This window comes from Panthera uncia, chromosome C2, assembly GCF_023721935.1.
Source record: "Panthera uncia isolate 11264 chromosome C2, Puncia_PCG_1.0, whole genome shotgun sequence".
Classification (NCBI taxonomy): Eukaryota; Metazoa; Chordata; class Mammalia; order Carnivora; family Felidae; genus Panthera; species Panthera uncia.
Window position 1 is genome coordinate 129,956,565 of NC_064810.1, and position 19,441 is coordinate 129,976,005.

The 19,441-nt window shown below is 36.0% G+C and overlaps 1 protein-coding gene across 5 annotated transcripts in view; it reads right to left on the reverse strand.

The window, feature by feature from the left end:
• The window catches only part of HACL1 (2-hydroxyacyl-CoA lyase 1), a 36,696-nt gene that overhangs the window by 14,615 nt on the left and 2,640 nt on the right, over nucleotides 1–19,441 (reverse strand). For 3 of the 5 annotated variants that reach the window (XM_049628837.1, XM_049628841.1, XM_049628840.1), the window contains exons 3-9: nucleotides 16,277–16,317; nucleotides 15,571–15,651; nucleotides 13,365–13,437; nucleotides 10,645–10,722; nucleotides 9,739–9,833; nucleotides 7,850–7,962; nucleotides 6,995–7,130 (exon numbers count right to left, since the gene is read on the reverse strand). In XM_049628837.1, the coding sequence (XP_049484794.1) occupies nucleotides 6,995–7,130; nucleotides 7,850–7,962; nucleotides 9,739–9,833; nucleotides 10,645–10,722; nucleotides 13,365–13,437; nucleotides 15,571–15,651; nucleotides 16,277–16,317 (617 nt within the window). The remainder of the gene's footprint in view (nucleotides 1–6,994; nucleotides 7,131–7,849; nucleotides 7,963–9,738; nucleotides 9,834–10,644; nucleotides 10,723–13,364; nucleotides 13,438–15,570; nucleotides 15,652–16,276; nucleotides 16,318–19,441) is intronic. The other 2 variants (XM_049628839.1, XM_049628842.1) reach the window with 2 other exon arrangements.

Sequence of the window (19,441 nt, forward strand, 5' to 3'; positions counted from 1 at the left end):
TTGACTCATATTCCCAAAATGCTTTCAAAAATATTTACCAAATGTATTAATAGTTTTATTTTATATATCTTAATATCCTTGTCAATACAATGAATTTTTTTAAAATAATTTTTACTTTGACATGCACACTGATATTAACATAGTCATCTTTGCTTTGTTCTTACCGCATACACCTTTGCTTACTTTATGCTGTATCATTTGCTTCAGATGTTGCTCTTATATGTAACTGTCTTTTTATTGATCCAATCAATAATGTTTCTACCTTTCTACAGAAGGATTTATATCATAACTGCTATGGGGTTCTTTTTCCACTTCTCATTTTTCTGCTTCTTGGCTGTTTCCCTTTTATCCTACATTTTTCTATAGGGGATCTATTCTTTTGCTTTTGTCTTCTTCAGTGAGGATATCATACATGAAATAGCATTTTCATACACTGTATTGGTCCTGTGGGACCCAATTTAACAGATAAAAACTGCAATTAGAAGAATAGATTTGCTTATTGATACTTGATAATATTGATTCGATTATTTATGACTGCTTGGAATCTTTTTTACACTATTAACTTCTTTTTTCAAGATAAATATTCTTCATTGTTATTCTTTTTTAATTTACATCCAAGTTAGTTAGCATACAGTGCAATCATAATTTCAGGAATAGAATCCAGTGATTCATCCCCTACATATAACACCCAGTGCTCATCCCAACAAGTGTCCTCCCTAATGCCCCTTGCCCATTTAGCCTATCCCCCAGCCACAACCCTCCAGCAATGTTGTTTGTTCTCTGATTTTAAGAGTCTCTTATGGTTTGTCCCCCTCCCTGTTTTTATATTATTTTTGCTTCACTTCCCTTCTGTTCATCTGTTTTGTATCCTAAATTCCACGAGTCATATATTTGTCTTTCTCTAATTTCACTTAGTATAATGCGCTCTAGTTCCATCCATGTTGCAAGCGGCAAGATTTCATTCTTTTTGATCAAGTAATATCCCATTGCAATATATATACCACATCTTCTTTATCCATCAATGAACATTTGGGTTCTTTCCACATTTTGGCTATTGTCGATAGCTCTGCTATAAACATTAAGGTGCATGTGCCCCTTCAAAACAGCACTCCTGTATCCTTTGGATAAATACCTAGTAGTGCAATTGCTGGGTCATATGGTAGTTCTATTGTTAATTTAATATAATTTTTTTTTTTATAACATTTTTTATTTATTTTTGGGACAGAGAGAGACAGAGCATGAACGGGGGAGGGGCAGAGAGAGAGGGAGACACAGAATCAGAAACAGGCTCCAGGCTCCGAGCCATCAGCCCAGAGCCTGACGCGGGGCTCGAACTCACGGACCGCGAGATCGTGACCTGGCTGAAGTCGGACGCTTAACCGACTGCGCCACCCAGGCGCCCCAATTTAATATAATTTATTGTCAAGTTAACTAACTAAAACCAAGTGTGCTCTTGGTTTCAGTGGTAGATTCCCGTGATTCATCGCTTATATACAACACCCAGTACTCATCCCAAGAAGTGCGCTCCTCAATGCCCATCACCCATTTTCCCCTCTCCCCCCCGCCATCAACCCTTAGTTTGTTCTCTGTATTTAAGAGTCTCTTATGGGTTTGCCTCCTTCTCTGTTTGAACCTATTTTCCCCCTTCCCTTCCTCCATGGTCTTCTGTTAAGTTTCTCAAGTTCCACATATGAGTGAAAACATATGAGATCTTTTTCTGACTTAGTTCACTTAGCATAATACCTCCAGTTCCATCCATGTTGTTGCAAATGGCAGGATTTCATTCTTTCTCATTGCCAAGTAGTATTCCATTGTATATATAAACCACATCTTCTTTATCCATTCAGCAGTTGATGGATATTTGGGCTCTTTCCATGATTTGGCTATTGTTGAAAGTGCTGCTATAAACATTGGGGTACAAGTGCCCCTATGAATCAGCACTCCTGTATCCTTTGGATAAATTCCTAGTAGTGTTATTGCTGGGTTGTAGGGTAGTTCTATTTTTAATTTTTTGAGGAACCTCCACACTGTTTTCCAGAGTATGGAAAACTACATCCTGAAGTCCAGAATTGTGATGCCTCCAGCTTTGGTTTTCTTTTTCAGGACTGTTTTGGCCATTTGGGGTCTTTTCTGGTTCCATACAAATTTTTAGGATTGTTTGTTCTAGCTCTGTGAAGAATACTGGTGTTATTCTGATAGGGATGCACCGAATATGTAGATTGCTTTGGATAGTATCGACATTTTAACAATATTTGTTCTTCCAATGCAGGAGCATGGAATATTTTTCCATTTTTTTTGTGTGTCTTCTTCATTTTCTTTCATAAGCTTTCTATAGTTTTCAGTGCATACATTTTTCACTTCTTTGGTTAGGTTTATTCCTAGGTATTTTATGGGTTTTGGTGCAATTGTAAATGGGATCAATTCCTTGATCTCTCTTTCTGCTGCTTCATTATTGGTGTATAGAATAGAAATACAACCGATTTCTGTGAACTGATTTTATATACTGCGACTTTGCTGAATTCACGGATCAGTTCTAGCAGTTTTTTGGTGGAATCTTTTGGGTTTCCCACATAGAGTATCATGTCATCTGCGAAGAGTGAAAGTTTGACTTTCTCCTTGTGGATCTGGATGCCTTTTATTTCTTTGTGTTGTCTGATTGCTGAGGCTAGGACTTCCAACAGTATGTTGAATAACAGTGGTGAGAGTGGACATCCTTGTCGTGTTCCTGACGTAAGGGGAAAAGGTCTCAGCTCTTTCCCATTGAGGATGATATTAGTGGCAGGTCTTTCATATATGGCTTTTATGATCTTGAGGTATAATCCTTCTATCCCTACTTTCTTGAGGGGTTTTATCAAGAAAGGATGCTGTATTTTGTCAAATGCTTTCTCTGCATCTACTGAGAGGATCATGCAGTTCTTGATCTTTCTTTTATTAATGTGATGTATCACACTGATTGATTTGCAGTTATTGAACCAGCCCTGCATCCCAGGTATAAATCCCACTTGATCATGGCGAATAATTCTTTTAATGCACTGTTGGATCCGGTTGGCTAGTATTTTGTTGAGAATTTTTGCATCCATGTTCATCAGGGAAATTGGTCTGTAGTTCTCCTTTTTAGTGGGGGTCTTTGGTTTTGGAATCAAGATAATGCTGGCCTTGTAGAATGAGTTTGGAAGTTTTCCTTCCATTTCTATTTTTTAGAACAGCTTCGAAAGAATAGGTGTTAACTCTTCTTTAAATGTTTGGTAGAGGGGCACCTGGGTGGCTCGGTCGGTTAAGCGTCCGACTTCGGCTCAGGTCATGATCTCATGGTCCGTGAGTTCGAGCCCTGCATCGGGCTCTGTGCTGACAGCTCAGAGCCTGGAGCCTGTTTCAGATTCTGTGTCTCCCTCTCTCTCTGCTCCTCCCCTGTTCATGCTCTGTCTCTCTCTGTCTCAAAAATAAATAAACGTTAAAAAAAAAAATTAAAAAAAAGTAAATAAATGTTTGGTAGAATTCCCCTGGAAAGCCATCCAGCCCTGGACTCTTGTTTTTTGGGAGATTTTTGATTACTGATTCAATTTCTTTAGTGGTTATGGGTCTGTTCAAATTCTCTATTTCTTCCTGTTCCAGTTTTGGTAGTTTATATTTTTCTAGGAATTTTTCCATTTCTTCCAGATTGCCTAATTTATTGGCATATACTCACAATATTCTCTTATTATTGTTTGTATTTCTGCAGTGTTGGCTGTGATCTCTCCTCTTTCATTCTGGATTTTATTTATTTGGCTCTTTTCCTTTTTCTTTTTGATCAATCTGGCTAAAGGTTTATCAGTTTTGTTAATTCTTTCAAAGAACCAGCTCCTGGTTTCACTGATCTGTTCTACTGTTTGTTTTTTAAATTTCAATAGCATTGAGTCCATGGGGGAGGGGAAGAAAAAAAAAAAAAAAAGAGGTTAGAGACGGAGAGAGCCAAAGCATAAGAGACTCTTAAAAACTGAGAACAAGCTGAGGGTTGATGGGGGAGGGAGGGTGGGTGATGGGTATTGAGGAGGGCACCTTTTGGGATGAGCACTGGGTGTTGTATGGAAACCAATTTGACAATAAATTTCATATTAAAAATAAATTTCAATAGCATTGATTTCTGCTCTAATCTTTATTATTTCCCATCTTCTGGTGGTTTTGGGGATTTGCTGTTCTTTTTCCAACCCTTTAAGGTATAAGTTTAGGTTGTGTATCTGAGACCTTTCTTCCTTCTTTAGGAAAGCCTGCATTGCTACATACTTCCCTCTTATGATGGCTTTTGCTGCATCCCAGAGGTTTTGGGCTGTCATGTTATCATTTTCATTGGCTTCCATGTACTTTTTAATTTCCTCTTTAATTTCTTGGTTAACTCATTCATTATTTAGTAGGATGTTCTTTAATCTCCAAGTATTTGTGGTCATTCCAAATTTTTTCTTGTGGTTGATTTTGGGTTTCATAGCATTGTGGTCTGAAAATATGCATGGTATGATCTAAGTCTTTTGTACTTGTCAAGGGCTGATTTGTGTCCCAGTATGTGATCTATTCTGGAGAATGTTCCATGTGTTTAATATTACCTTCTTAAACTTCTGATGGAATGAGGATAAACTTCAGCTCAAGCCAAGTTAAAATACAAATATATAAATATACACATGCACACACTAAAACCTTAACAGGGTAAGAATTTGGTTACTGTACAATGTATACCAATATGAAAAAAAAGTAAAGGTATAGTCTATACTTGTATAGATTAAGGTATAATCTATTTAAGATAGTATTAAATGAGCAAAAATTACATTCTAAAAACCCTCAATATTAATTTTAGTGTGTGCATGAGATTATGAAAAGCACCAAATGCATAACCATGATGAACTCTGTACAGGGAGGAAGGAATAAGATCAGAAAAGCTATTCAGAGGACTACAAATGAATCTGTAATTTTTTTCTTTCCTAAAAAAAACCCAAAGCAATGACATATTAATTACTTAATATTACATATTACTTAATAGATTACATTATATTTAATAAAGCTGAGTGGCAGTTATAGAAGTGTTAATTAAATGATCTCTCATTTGTATTATTTAGAATATTTCATAATAAAGAAATTTCAAGAAATTAAAAGAAAAATGTATAGTTTATCAAAATGTATGTTTTAAAAATCTAAAAAGGAGAGACTTCTAGTGCCAGCCAAGACTGGGTAAGCCCACTATAGCCTAGCTCTCTAATCACAATGGAAAACTGGGAACAAAATATAAAAAGCAACTGCCTGAGGATTCTGAAAAGTAACCAATAGTAGATGGGGGGGGAGGGGAGAGGAGTCAAAGAAGTGACTCACACAAGGGGTGAGTTTCTAAGGTTTATTTCCCTCTCTTTTACTTTGTAGCTTTGACTCAGGGCCGTGCTGGTTATAGAACTGGAGGGTAACAAAAACTTGGGGAGAAACTCTTTTTGGACAGGTGATCAAACAAAGGGACCCTGAAAGCCAGGGAGGAGCATGGCGGGGAGAAGTTCAGGTTTTTTTCTTTCTCCTTTTTTGCTCTCACAGCCATGCTCTGGGAGCAGCCCTCCTGCACAGCTGTATCCTGGTAGATCCCCAGCAGCTAAAATTCTAAGAGAGACTTCATTTTTCAGGCAAGAAGAACCAGGAAAGGGGCCCCTTCGGACTCTGAAGAGTATGGGGACAATCCCCCTTACTTCTTATCTTTCTTTCTTTCTGTTGCTTTGCCCCAAAGGCAGTTCTGTTTGTGCAGTACTATAAGGCAGCAGCAAGGGACTCCTGGAAAGGGCAGGGGGTGTCCTACAGAGTGTCACTCTGGGGAAAAGAAATCCCTAGTTCTGGAGAGGAACTGGCACATGACTGGGGTTCACCCTTGGGCTTTGCATGTGTGGACAAACACAGCAAAGGCTTTGAAACTAAACTGACTCTGGAGCTACTGCCCCTCTAGTAAGACCTTGCAGTCTGAACCTAACCAGACTAACTGCTTGCTAAAACAAACAAAATCAACATTCAACAGAGGATGTAAATAGGACCTAGAATCTTGCAACTATGTAATACTTAAAATCTAGGATACATTCCAAAAATACTCAATATATGAAAGAACCAGAAAAATGTGACCAATTCTCAAAAGAAATGAAAAGACACCCATTCTGTGATGACTCAGATAATGAAATGAGTAAACAAGGACATTAAAACAGCTATTATAATATGCTCCATAAAGTGAACAAAAATACTCTTCAAATAAATGGGAAGATAGAAGCTCTCAAAAGAGAAATATAAAATATAAAAGAGACAAAAGCATTGAAAAGAACTGAATGGAGAACACGGCATAATGTATAGAGCTATCAAATCACTATGTTGTATACCTGAAACAAATGCAACATTGCATAGCAATGATATTTCAATTAAAAGGTAAATAAAATAAAAAATTTATTTAAAAATAAATAAAAATAAAAAACATTTCATATAGGAAATTTCTAATAAACTACTTTAAAGATGAAAAAAATTGAACAGATATTTAGGGACCAATGGGACAGTATCAGAATGTCTACAATTTGCATTATCCCAGGAAAGGAGAAAGAGATTGGTACAGAAAAAATATTTAAGAAATAGCGGTCAAAAACTTTACAAATTTGGTGGAAGACATTAATTTACAGATTGGAGATTACAGAACAAGGATAAACTGAAAGAAACCCATGCCTAGACATATAATCAAACTGCTGAAAACCAAAAATAGAGAAAAAATCCTGCAAGCAGGCACAGGAGAACATACTACATGTAGGGGAACAAGGATTCAAACGACTACAGATTTCTCATCTAGAACCAGGAGGGTCAGAAGGCAGTGGGCAACATCTTTAAAGTGCTAAAAAGTCTAAGAAGAAACAGGTGTGCTTAAAATTACATTTCAGAACTTCTCCTAGATTCATTAAAGTCACAAAATAATTTAAATGAGCTTAAAATCTGCCAGGCCATTGTACTTAAATTCTAGAATGCCACGCACCTGGATCTGGCAGCAGCCACACAGTTCGGATGGTTATCAGGGATAACACCCTTTCCCATGGGGGTGGGCAAAAATGGCAATTTACACCGCTCCACCAATTTCCTGATACCCTCCTCTGCACGGGCATAAGCAGCACCTACAAGAAATGCAAACATATTAGACAAGTCAGTTAAGCTCCAGGCACTGTGATTCTTAAAACAGTTCACATGAAATTGCTTTTAGAACTTCTCAAATTTTCTTCCTGGGAATCTATCTTAAAGCCTATATATGGAAGAGGCGTTAAGCACAAACATGTTTGTCACAACTATACTAAACAAACAAAAAAAAAATGGCAAAGATTTAAGTATCTACCAGTGAAGTATTAGTATATACATGAACAGACATTAAAATTATACTTAGGAAAAAAATTTAAGACAGAAGAAATGTTGTTATAATATTAAATGAAATAACCAATATAACTAAAACAGTCTATATAGTGTGATCACAACATACAAAATATACACACAAAAATGAATGTTTAAGATAGTTGTCTTTGGAAGAAGGGATTTCTTCTTTCTAATCTTCTGGATTTTCCAGCATTTTTAATAATGATCACATATTATTTTTATAGTGGAAGAAACCATAATTCATGCATAGAACTGAAGAAATAGAATAGATATTCCCTTAAAAGGGTAAGATCTCTGGGCACTCTAGAATAATTCTGTGATTTCAAAATTAATAAATAATGCTAAATGAAAAGAACTCATACTCCAATTTTGAATATTAGATATGTTAATAAGTAATGAAGACAATTTCTAAACAGAATCAACATTCTTTTGACAGCTGGGCAAAGTTTAGAGTTCCAATCAATGCTACCTTTCCCGATGATAAGAAGGGGCTTCTTGGCATTTCTAATAACGGTTGCTGCCATACATATAGCGGAGGTCTCTGCCATACTAACAGGAGGTGGCATGCAACACTCCATGTACCTGGAAGTGAAGAGCTCTGTTCATTAAAAGAGGCAAGTTTTAAACTTTTGACTGTGAAAATAACAAATATATAAAAAGGTAGAAAAAAAGCAGTACAATAAACTCCATATATCCACCTGGTATATTCAACAACTTAGTATCATTTTACCACATTTGCTTCACACATACGCACACAAATATGTACATAAATTTGTTTCCTGAACCATTTTATTTTATTTTTTTTTTTAGTTTTTAGTGTTTTATTTATTTTTGAGAGAGAGACAGACAGAGTGCGAGTAGGGGAAGGGCAGAGAGAGAGGGAGACACAGAATCTGAAGCAGGCTCCAGGCTCCAAGCTGACAGCATAGAGCCCAACACGGGGCTCGAACTCATGAACCGTGAGATCATGACCTCAGCCGAAGTTGCTCAACCGACTGAGCCACCCAGGCGCCCCATTCCTGAACCATTTTAAAGAGAATTATAGGCAATTAAAAGCTTTTCCATGCAGCTCTAAAATATAAAGACTTTCTCCTATATAACCATAATGTCCCTATCACACCTAGTAAATTAAGTTATTGCCTAATACCATCTAAAACCAATCAAGTGAGTAATTCATTGACAGGAAATTTGAATCAATGGTTTTACATTGTAGTAACAGTTCTTGTTGTAATAATAGTAAAAACATACTAAAAGCCAGTGTTTAATACTATGTGTCATTTAGTCTCATTTAATTTTCAAAACAATGAGGTTAGGCATTTTATTTCCGTATCACCAATGGGGGAAAAACTCAAAGTAATTTGCCCAGCGTCCCCAGATGGTATGTGGCAGAGACTGGATTGAACTAGGTCATTCTGTCTCCAAAGTCCATGCTTTTAACTACCTCACTGTATTTCCATTCACTGGGAGAGTCAGTATTTTAGTATACAACATGCATTAGAAAAGAAATATTAAGTATAGTTAGCATAGAAATTTAAGTTATAGTTAAGTATTTCTAGACACCAAATCCTCAGTGTTTTCATTTATTTGAATAAACATTGCACACTGTACAAAATTTGAACATATAATACAAAAAAGACGTTCAACCTTTACAAAAATTTTAAAGAAGGCTTACAGAGTTAACTTACCAGAGACTCATCTCTGCCTTCCCTCCACTCAATAATACATTTATCATGTTCAGGTATTATGCGGAGTTGATGACTCTCACCAAGAGAAACAACTCCTTGGTATACCGAATATACAGAAATGCACACCATCTCTCTGCAGTCACTGGAGAACCACTGGGTCCACAACAGCAAGAATATACTAAATGGTACCCAGGGTGATGCATTAACCTAAGTATCCATCCTTATCTGAGGTGACTTTGATCCCAGTGAAAAATGTTTCTTATACTCTTTATTCACCCAGTGTTTATTTAAGGAAGAAGGGAACATGGCAAATCATAGTAACACCTGAGTTGGAATATTTTTAAATCACAGAGACAGACAGAAAGACTAAAATTTTTTATGCTGAGTCCTAAAGAATTTTTCAACAGTCGCCTTATCTCTTGGCTTACACTATGAAGACTCTATATAACCCCTACTACATTGATGGTGATGTATTATTTATAGCTATTAGAAGAATAATTTAAAATGAGTGTTCAGAAAGCTCCAGGCCTTTGGCCAGGATTTAGTTTAATTATTAAATTGTCAAAAGTTAAGACAAATGAAGATTAATTTATAAACTGCTAAGTAATCTGTGAAAAAGTTAAACATTATAATAACACAATTAAGAAAGAACTCCAGTGCAACTATTCCTTACCTTACAGAATTCACATTCACCTGCAAGTTCACAAAATCAGCAGGTATGTCAACATAACAAGCACCTGGACGACCATAAATGCTGCTTCTCACTGCCTAAATTTATTACAAAGAGAAGAAAATATTTTAAAACTCTAATTACATAATTGAAATACATAATTCACTCAAAGATAATTAAAATTGTGAAAGGAATATGATTTTAATTTTTCTGGACATCCTTAGCTGGAGAAATAAACAATTTTAACTAAAACTGAAATGCCCTCTATTGAAATATATATTTTAAAAGTATTTTTTTTAAGGGGAGAGATATGAAAGAAAATGCTCGCCAAAGGTTTTAAAATTCATGTTGTAGCACCCATTGGTCTTAGAAATTACCCACCAAACTCTGCCTGCCAAGTCTTTACCTGTAACACGTACTTTTCCCTGCTTCCTAATCCTAAAGACTTGGCCAACTGTGATGTTGTAATATGTATCACATGGTTCTGAAACAGCTCAAGCATAACTCCACATACCAATGTTGGCCAACTAAAATTAGTTTATCATACGCTGTTTAATCAACTAAGACATAGTTTTATATACATTAGTATAATTTTCAAACATAATCTTTTGGAAAAGCATGACAGAAAGGGAACTCAGGGTCTCCTTTTATCTTTCTTTTTACTTTTCTGTAATTAAAAAATAATAATGTAAAAAACTTAAGGAGAAACTTTTTTCAAAAATTATTTATTTTATCTCTGTGTCTATAATTAAATGACAGCAAAATTAAAATATACATAGCTCTTTATCATTTTTGACTGCCTGAATATATACTAAATTGTTGCTCATTCTATTGAGAATAAAAATAACACAGGTATGAGCAACTGAGAAAAACCAGTTGACTTGAAGGACCTGTAATTAAATACTTTACCTTCTCGATAATAGAGGGAATAGTCTCTATGCTGCTTGGCCGGGCAGAGAACTTGCTATATAATCTACAAGCTTCAACCTATATACAGAAAGAAAATCCCTTAAAATTCAGCTTATAGATCATATTACTCTTCTGAAGGAAGACAAAACGTTAACTCATTACTTCCTATTATGTTTAGAGAAAAGATGGAGAAAATACATTACTTGGGCTGTTTCTGTAAAGCCTACGCAAAGCACGATCAAATTTAAGTCTCAGTATGATTCAGACAGTAAATAAAAAACAAGACACCATTTTCATTTCTCAGACTAGCAAAAAAGAAAAGAGTTTGATAATATTCAGCGTCTACCTCCACACAGGAAAACAGGCACTCTCCTAAGCTGCTGGTGAAAGTCTAAATAGAAGGGAAGTTGATCATGTCCACTAAAAATTAAAATGAGCATATCTTGGACCCAAAAATTACATAGCCAGGAATACAAAACTTCATCTGTTTCATGTTGTTACAATGATAATCTATCCTTACGTTTCTGCCAATTTTCCTGTTACATATTTTACTGCTATGCTGTTTGGGACGTGTCAGTTCAGTATTGTTAATTTTTCACTGTTTAAGGTTCCCTGAGGCATTTATATAGAAATGGTGTCTCTTGATACTTTTTGGTAGGAAATCTATGGAACAGTTGGTAGTCTTAGTCCCACAAGCACAAAGGAATTAAGATTTTCAGTCTCTTCCTGGTCATGGCAGTATTTCCACAAAAACAGTATTTAGATTTTAAATCAAATGTAGTGATCTTTCTCTTCAAATTTCTCATTTCATCTAATAAACTTATTTCATCTTCCTTTTCAGGAAAAAAATATCTGCAATGGACATTATCTCTGCTTTCTTTTCATCTATAAAGTTTCTATAGCAATCTGAAATTTCCTTTTAAATAACTTATCTGCTCTACTTATCTCTCAAATATATCAGCATCTTTTATTTTAATTTTTTAAAATGTTTTTTTTTTATTTTTGAGACAGAGAGAGACAGAGCATGAGCAGGGGAGGGGCAGAGAGAGAGGGAGACACAGAATCTGAAACAGGCTCCAGGCTCTGAGCTGGCAGCACAGAGCCTGACGCGGGTTCGAACGCATGGAATGTGAGATCATGACCTGAGCCGAAGTCAGACGCCTAACCAACGGAGCCACCCAGGCACCCCATCAGCATCTTTTAAATAGCCATTGTTATTCTTTGCCATTAATGAAGTAAAACTTCAATTCCCTTTCAAGAGGACAGAAATATAACTTTTGCATCAAACTATGCCAAGATCTAAAATTTTACAATGATTTAAACCATATATAAAATTCTATGTTTATATTCTGAGGTTCTCACAATGACTTATGATTAACCAGTAGACTCTGCCTAATGGTTTTAACTTTGCTCATAACTTTGTACTATGAATGGGTAAATATATGCTTAAGAGTTAATCATTCACTCTCATCTATTTGTTTCTACAATGATTCTTAAACCTGTAGCATTTTGTTTTATGCATCTATTTATGAATACCTCTGTTGCACCTGTATTAAATATATAGAAAGGCAAAAAAAAAAAAAAATCCCACTATACCATCTTGTTGACAAATTCTTTTAAGTTTTTAGAAATTTTTAAATATTTTCTTTCCTCAGCTTTCTAAGATAAAAATGAACTTGTCCAGAGTCTACTGACAGTCATTTTATTTTTTACTGACAGTCATTTTAAGTAGGATTTTTCCTCTCAATTTTTTACTTCCTTAAAGTTTGAGAGGCATTGTCCTACACATTTTTATTCCTGCATCTTTAAGACTTATTTTCAGAGTGCAAAAGCTTGTTAAAAAGATGTATTTCTTAGGGTGCTTGGGTGGCTCAGTCAGTTAAGTGTCTGTGCAGACAGCTCAGAGCTTGGAGACTGCTTTGGATTCTGTGTCTCCCTCTCTCTCTGGCCCCGCTCCCTGTCTCAAAAATAAACATTAAGGGGGGCGCCTGGGTGGCTCGGTCGGTTGAGCGTCCGACTTCAGCTCAGGTCATGATCTCACAGTTTGTGGGTTCAAGCCCCGCGTCGGGCTCTGTGCTGACAGCTTGGAGCCTGTTTCGGATTCTGTGTCTCCCTCTCTCTCTGCCCCTCCCCTGTTCATGTTCTGTCTCTCTCTGTCTCAAAAATAAATAAATGTTAAAAAAATAAATAAATAAATAAAAATAAACATTAAGGGGAAAAAAAAAAAAAGATGTATTTCTTGGAAGACTGCTCCTAAGCAGGCAGAGCCTGAGCTTCTTTAATATCCACACTGAGATTATCTTGCAGTTAAGGAAAAATCACCTTTAAATTATCTCAAATATGTCCATTTTATTGTCATTGTTTATTTTACAGATAGGTTTTTATTTTTTCTCATTAAATCTTTTTTTTTCTTCTCATTAAATCTTAATAGCATTGATTTATGCTACTAAACTCTGTAATAACAATTTTATTTTTAAAAAAAATTTTTTTTTCAACGTTTTTTATTTATTTTTGGGACAGAGAGAGACAGAGCATGAACGGGGGAGGGGCAGAGAGAGAGGGAGACACAGAATGAGAAACAGGCTCCAGGCTCCGAGCCATCAGCCCAGAGCCTGACGCGGGGCTCGAACTCACAGACCGCGAGATCGTGACCTGGCTGAAGTCGGACGCTTAACCGACTGCGCCACCCAGGCGCCCCTAACAATTTTAGAGTTGAATACCTGAGGAAACTCCTGGAAGGCTCCCATAGTCTCCTGACTTCTTTCAGAAGAACCGCCAATCACAATCAAGGGCCTGAAAAATTCGTTGTTTTAAAAGAGAATTACAAATAAGATAGACATGTAAAATACTGAGGAAAGTGCCCAATAAGTAAACAGCAATGTATGTTGACAGAGAAAATTTCAACAAACTAAATATTTAGTAGGCAACCGGATATGAGAGAACCCTTCTTTAATTCCTTAATTTCAGAAAAATCTGAAATTTATAGTAAATGCTTTTCCTCCATGCCTCCCTCTTCCCAAGTCCTTCTGGATATGATGCTAAATCTCTACGTGTGATAATGTAAAATAACTTTTTATGCCCTTCCCATTATTAGTCTTGGGATTAAGAGGAGGAAACAATTGTTTTTCACACCTTCCTAAGTGAGTCTATTTGGAAATGATGGAGTGAAAGAAACTCCACACCAATAATCCAATCTTATCCTTCAAGGAGAAGAAAAGTTATGGCAAACTTAAAAGTTACAAAAAACAAAGTCAGGCCCTAAAGAAGGTAAAGAAAGAGAAAGACTAGGAAGGGAGAAAGAAGGCATATGTCAAGAAAGTGAACAATGCCCTCCTACTAGGACATTAGTCTAAATAACACTAAAATACTTAATCTTCTTTCATATTCCTAGTATTAAAGAAGATTAAATATTTTATGAATTGACTAGAACATAACCCCCCTCTAACATGATCTTATTGGCTAAAGCATGGATCTTTGATCTTCTTTAGTAACAGATTCATTTAAAACCATTTCCTCTAAGAACTGCAAGTTACAAATACTGTATATTTTCAATCTTTGGAGTTCTGTTGGGATTCCCTTTATGGCCTCCACATGGTTAGTTTTTACTTTTAAACTACTATAAGAAGAAAGGAAAGAAGGCATCTGGCAAGAAAGCGGACAATGTCCTTCCTACTAGGACATTGGTGTAAATAATATCTAAATATTTACTCTTCCTTCATACTAGGATGATACTTCTTTGTATGAAGGAAGATTAAATGTTTTATGAATTGGCTAGCACATAACTCCTTTTAACATGACCTTACTGGTTAACCCCAAAGATGGGGTTAAGTGCAAGGTCAAAGAGTAAGTACTAAAGAGCTTATATAGCAAACTCAAAAAATCTAAGAATTTCAATTGTCTTGCTAGTTATGCAAAACAAGATAAAGAACGGGATACATTCTTACATTCTGAGCTGAGGTGTTTTAAAAATAATTCTGCACTTAAAGAGAACTGCACACACATTCACATATATAGAGAGACACATACACATACATATACACACACACTCCAAAATGTGTTGGTTTTTTTAAAGGTTTATACACAGTATAGTTTTAATGAGTTAAGCATAAGCCTGTTCCCACAAGCTTCTACACGTAAGTTTATAAACACTTCTATCTTAATGAAAGATGAATATGAATGACATGTTATACACTGTCTAGTGTCTATGAGTTAAACACAGAGCTATCACCATATGCTTCTACACATACGTTTAGAAACACATATCTTGGGACACCTGGGTGGCTCAGTCGGTTAAGCGTCTGACTTCAGCTCGGGTCACGATCTCACAGTCCATGAGTTCAAGCCCCATGTCGGGCTCTGTGCTGACAGCTCAGAGCCTGGAGCCTGCTTCAGATTCTGTGTCTCCCTCTCCTCTGCCCCTCCCCTGCTCATGCTCTGTCTCTGTCTCAAAAATAAATAAAAACATTAAAAAAATTTTTTTAAAGAAACACTTATATCTTTTTTATTTTTAGTAGGCTCCATGCCCAATGTAGGGCTTGAACTTACGACCCTGAGATTAAGAGTCCCATGCTTTACAAAATAAACCAGCCAGGCACCCCTAGAAATGCTTATATCTTAATGAAGGAAGATGTTACTTGAAAGAAGGTTTATACACAAGGGAGACTTCATGAATTAAGCATACGTGTATTCCCATACGCTTCTACACATAAGTTTTCCAAAAACTCAAAAATGTGTTTACCTCTAAGTAAGATTACTGATATTTTTTTGTTTTTCTTCCCAATACTATTCTTAATTTAATTTTTTACCAAGCCATTCCCTCAAGCACCTGATTCCAGGTCTTCTCGCACTAGATCACTGGTTGTTCCAGTAGGTAAAATCACACACTGACATTTAAGAAAATGTTTTCAGTAATAGCAATTTAATTACCAACAGTTCATGTTTGCATTTGCCATACCACCCAAAGCATGGATGAGACCTGGACCAGAAACAACAAGGCATACGCCAGGCCTAGAAGCAAAACAGAATTTATTTTATTAAAAGCAGGTCAAGTGGAACAGGTGATTATATCACTTTAGGGGGAAACATGGCAACTTTCTTGGACTTCAAAGGAAGGACATACAGGTCTTTACTACAATTGGTAAAGCAATTATTAGAATATTTTGTGAATTACAAAAGAAACAAAAGAAAGATTCTATCAGTCTTCCTGCAACAAAGAAGAGACCCATCATCTTCACACTATATTTCACTAACTTCTTCATATTTTGAACCTCTTCATATTTTAAAGAGGTTATATTTGGGCCCCATTGACTTAACTGCATACAAAAGCAAATTTTTGACGTGGAGTACATTTTTATGTGGAAAAATATCTTTAAAAAATTTTAATAGATAAATATGTCAATTGATATCTGACAGAAAGTAATTCTGAAATGGAATGATCTGCCTCAACTTTTTTAAAAATTTAATTTGAATGCTTTACCCTAGATGTGACTTTCTAACTTCAGAACACTCAAGGAAAAAGTATCTCCATATATAATTCAGTTTGCCATTTTATATTCACAAAGTAATTTCTTAAGAAACTCTGTTTAAGACAGCCTTTAAAAGAAACAGAAATAAAACATAGACTTGAGTTTACCTGCCTGTCAGATATCCAATCGCAGAGGCAGCATAACAAGCCTACAAAGAAAAAATACTGGGACTTAAGCATACTGGGATCATTACAGTAAGTACATGTATAAATATTTACTATTAAATAAAAAACTAGAACAGAGTGGTAAAGGAGGAAGTGGAATGCTTTCAGTTTTAACAAGTAATGTTCTACCTGTAAATTTCAAGTAATGGCTTAGGTATGTAATCTGGCTCTTAGTGTTTCAAGGAATTTGTCTATATCATCTAGTTTATTAATAATATCCTCTTAGATTATTATTAATAATATCTGCAAGATCAACAGAAATGTTCTCCCTCATTCCTAACATTGGCAATTTATGTTTTCTCTCTTTTATTCTTCACCAGTCTTGCTAGGGATTTATCAAATTTATTAATCTTTTAAAAGAACCAATTTTTGGCTTTGTTGATTCTACTGTTAGATTCTACTGTTGTTTTCTATTTCACTGATTTCTGCTCTTGTATTTATTATTTTACTCCTTTCATTTTAGATTTAGTTCGGTTTTCTTTCTCTAGCTTCTTAAAATATAAGCTTAAAGCATGGATTTTTAAAAATCTTCTTTGGTAATAGATTTACTTAAAGCTATTTCTTCTAAGAACTGCTTTAGCTCTACCTTACAAGTTTGAAATCTCATCTTTTCTATATCATTCAATTCAAAATATTTCTTATTTTCTGCTGTGATTTCTTCCTCAACCCATTGGTTAGTTAGGGTTCATAGTGATGTGTCCTTTTTCATTCCTGCTATTAGTAATTTGTATTTTCTCTCTTTCATTTTTGACCACTCTGCCCTAAAGTTTTTTAGATTTTACCAATCCTTAAAAACGTTTAGCAAGTATCAAATATGTTATCTCACTTTCAAGTTTGGGGATTTTCTAGTTATCTTTCTGTTACTGAATTTATTTCTACGCTGTCAGGTTACATATACTGTATGTTTTCAATCTTTGAAGATTTGTTGAGATTCCCTTTATGGCCTCCATATGGTTAGTTTTTACTTTTCTTTTTTATTTTATTTTTTTATGTTTATTTATTTTTGAGGGGGACAGAGGCAGAGAGAGGGGAGGGGCACAGAGAGAGGAAGATAGAATATCTGAAGCTTGGACCCCTGAACCCTGAGATCATGACATGAGCTGAAGTTGGATGCTTAACAAACTGAGCCACCCAGGCACCCTGGTTAGGTTTTACTTTTAAACTACCCTTCAACTGCACAGGAAAAAGGGGAGGTGCTAAATTAAATACAAGATAACCTGAAAAACTGCTAAATACTCTCTCAAATAAATCCTTTTTCTTAGTCTGAGACATCTTTTTCTAGTATTATTTCTTCTCATTTATTTTTTAGAAATAGTAATGAAAATGATATTTTTCTAAACTCCATTCAATTTTATGTGTAGTAGACTTAACTTAAATAAACGTTTAGGATATAAGTGTAAAAAAAATTAAAAATAAATTTTTAAGAATCTTTAACTGCTACCACTACCATATGCCCAACTAAGAAAGGGCACACCGGCTCCATGCCGTTTCTTTGTTACTATTCTCCACTGGCCCTTATCACTTTCCCTTTTGCACACAAGACCAAATTCACACAGGACAGTAATAAGACAACTCCAAAAACGCAAGTGCATAAAATATAATGTCTGGTGCAATCTGAACACTGAAGAACACTGTCCACTTATTAAAGCGGGGTAAGAAATATTGCTACAGAATGCAAAATACAAAGCAACATATACCAAAAATTATATCCTTCTGGTAGCAAATGTCAAAAGCTGAAAGGAACTCTTTTTATGATCATAAAACATGTATTTCTCTACCAAATTAGCTCCACTCACAAGCAGAATGCTGTGTGTAGTACTTAAGAGAGCAGACTCTAGAACTGAATTGTTTTGATTCGAATCTTGCTCCTCTCCTTTCTGCTGTGTAATTTTGGCAAGTTCCTCTGTACCCTGGCTTCCTTATCTATAAAATGAACATGACTGACAGCACTGCTCTGAGGATGAAATCAGTTAACATATGCAAAACATTCAGAACATTGCCTGCACAGTTAGTCCTCAGTAACTGTCACATTCCCAACAGTGTGCCTCCTCCCTGGAAAGCCAGTCAGCGTATGTCTTGATCACGCTAAGGATCTGATGAAAGACCACCAGGTCACAACCATCCACAACCAACTACCTTTCTCTTTAGTACAAATGTGTAATTGGACGCCAAGTCCTCTTCGGCCTCTTGAATGGCTTCTGAATCTGTTCTCACACTCTCCTTTCATCACCCTGTCATTACCCTGAATTCAGGCACTAGTTAAGTCTTCCTGAGTACTGTACTGCGAAGAGTCAGGTTGACTGAGGGGACTATGTACTGGGAATGTCCTACAGGCATCTCAGTCATCAAATTTGCATTCATTACCTTTTCCCTCCAAACTGGTTCTTCCATCTGTATTCCCTATCTGAGTCAGAGGTGCTGGGATCCTCCTAGTCAGTTAAGCAAGCCCACATCTAAGAATCGTCTCCAGAAGAGCCTGTCCTCTCCTTCCTAGTTGGTTAATGCCCACTCATACTTCAAGACAGCTCAGGGATCATCTCCAGGAAACCTTTTCTGAAGCTTTAGGCTGAGCTGAGTACCCTTTTCTGGACTTCCATAGCACCCTGAATATATCTCTATCATAGCACTTATCACATTATAATAAAATTGTCTGTTTATGTCTGTCTCCACAGCCAGGTTATAAGCTCCTCAAGTACAAGGAAAGTATGTCATTCATCTCCATATTCCATATGTCCAATAAAGCACCTGGGACCTATGGAGGCCCTCCACTGAGATTACAGGGACTGAAATAAAACTTCAAGCTGCCCTGCTGATCCATACTCTGTACTACCATGATTTCTAGAGTACAAATCTAATTATGTCTCCCACCTATTTCGAAAAACCTTTCAGGTCTCATTCAATGCTTACTAAAAAAGTCCACATTCCTTTTCCAGCCATAGACTTTCTATAACCTCCCCTTGGTCTACCTATTCAGTCTCACAGCTCATTGTGCCTTTAAGCTATTTTGATGAAACAGCATGAACAAACCTTGCCTTCACGGGTAATCTTCTCTGTCCCACTCAGAGAGAACCAGTCATCCTTTATGTGCACCATTCCTTTATATATATA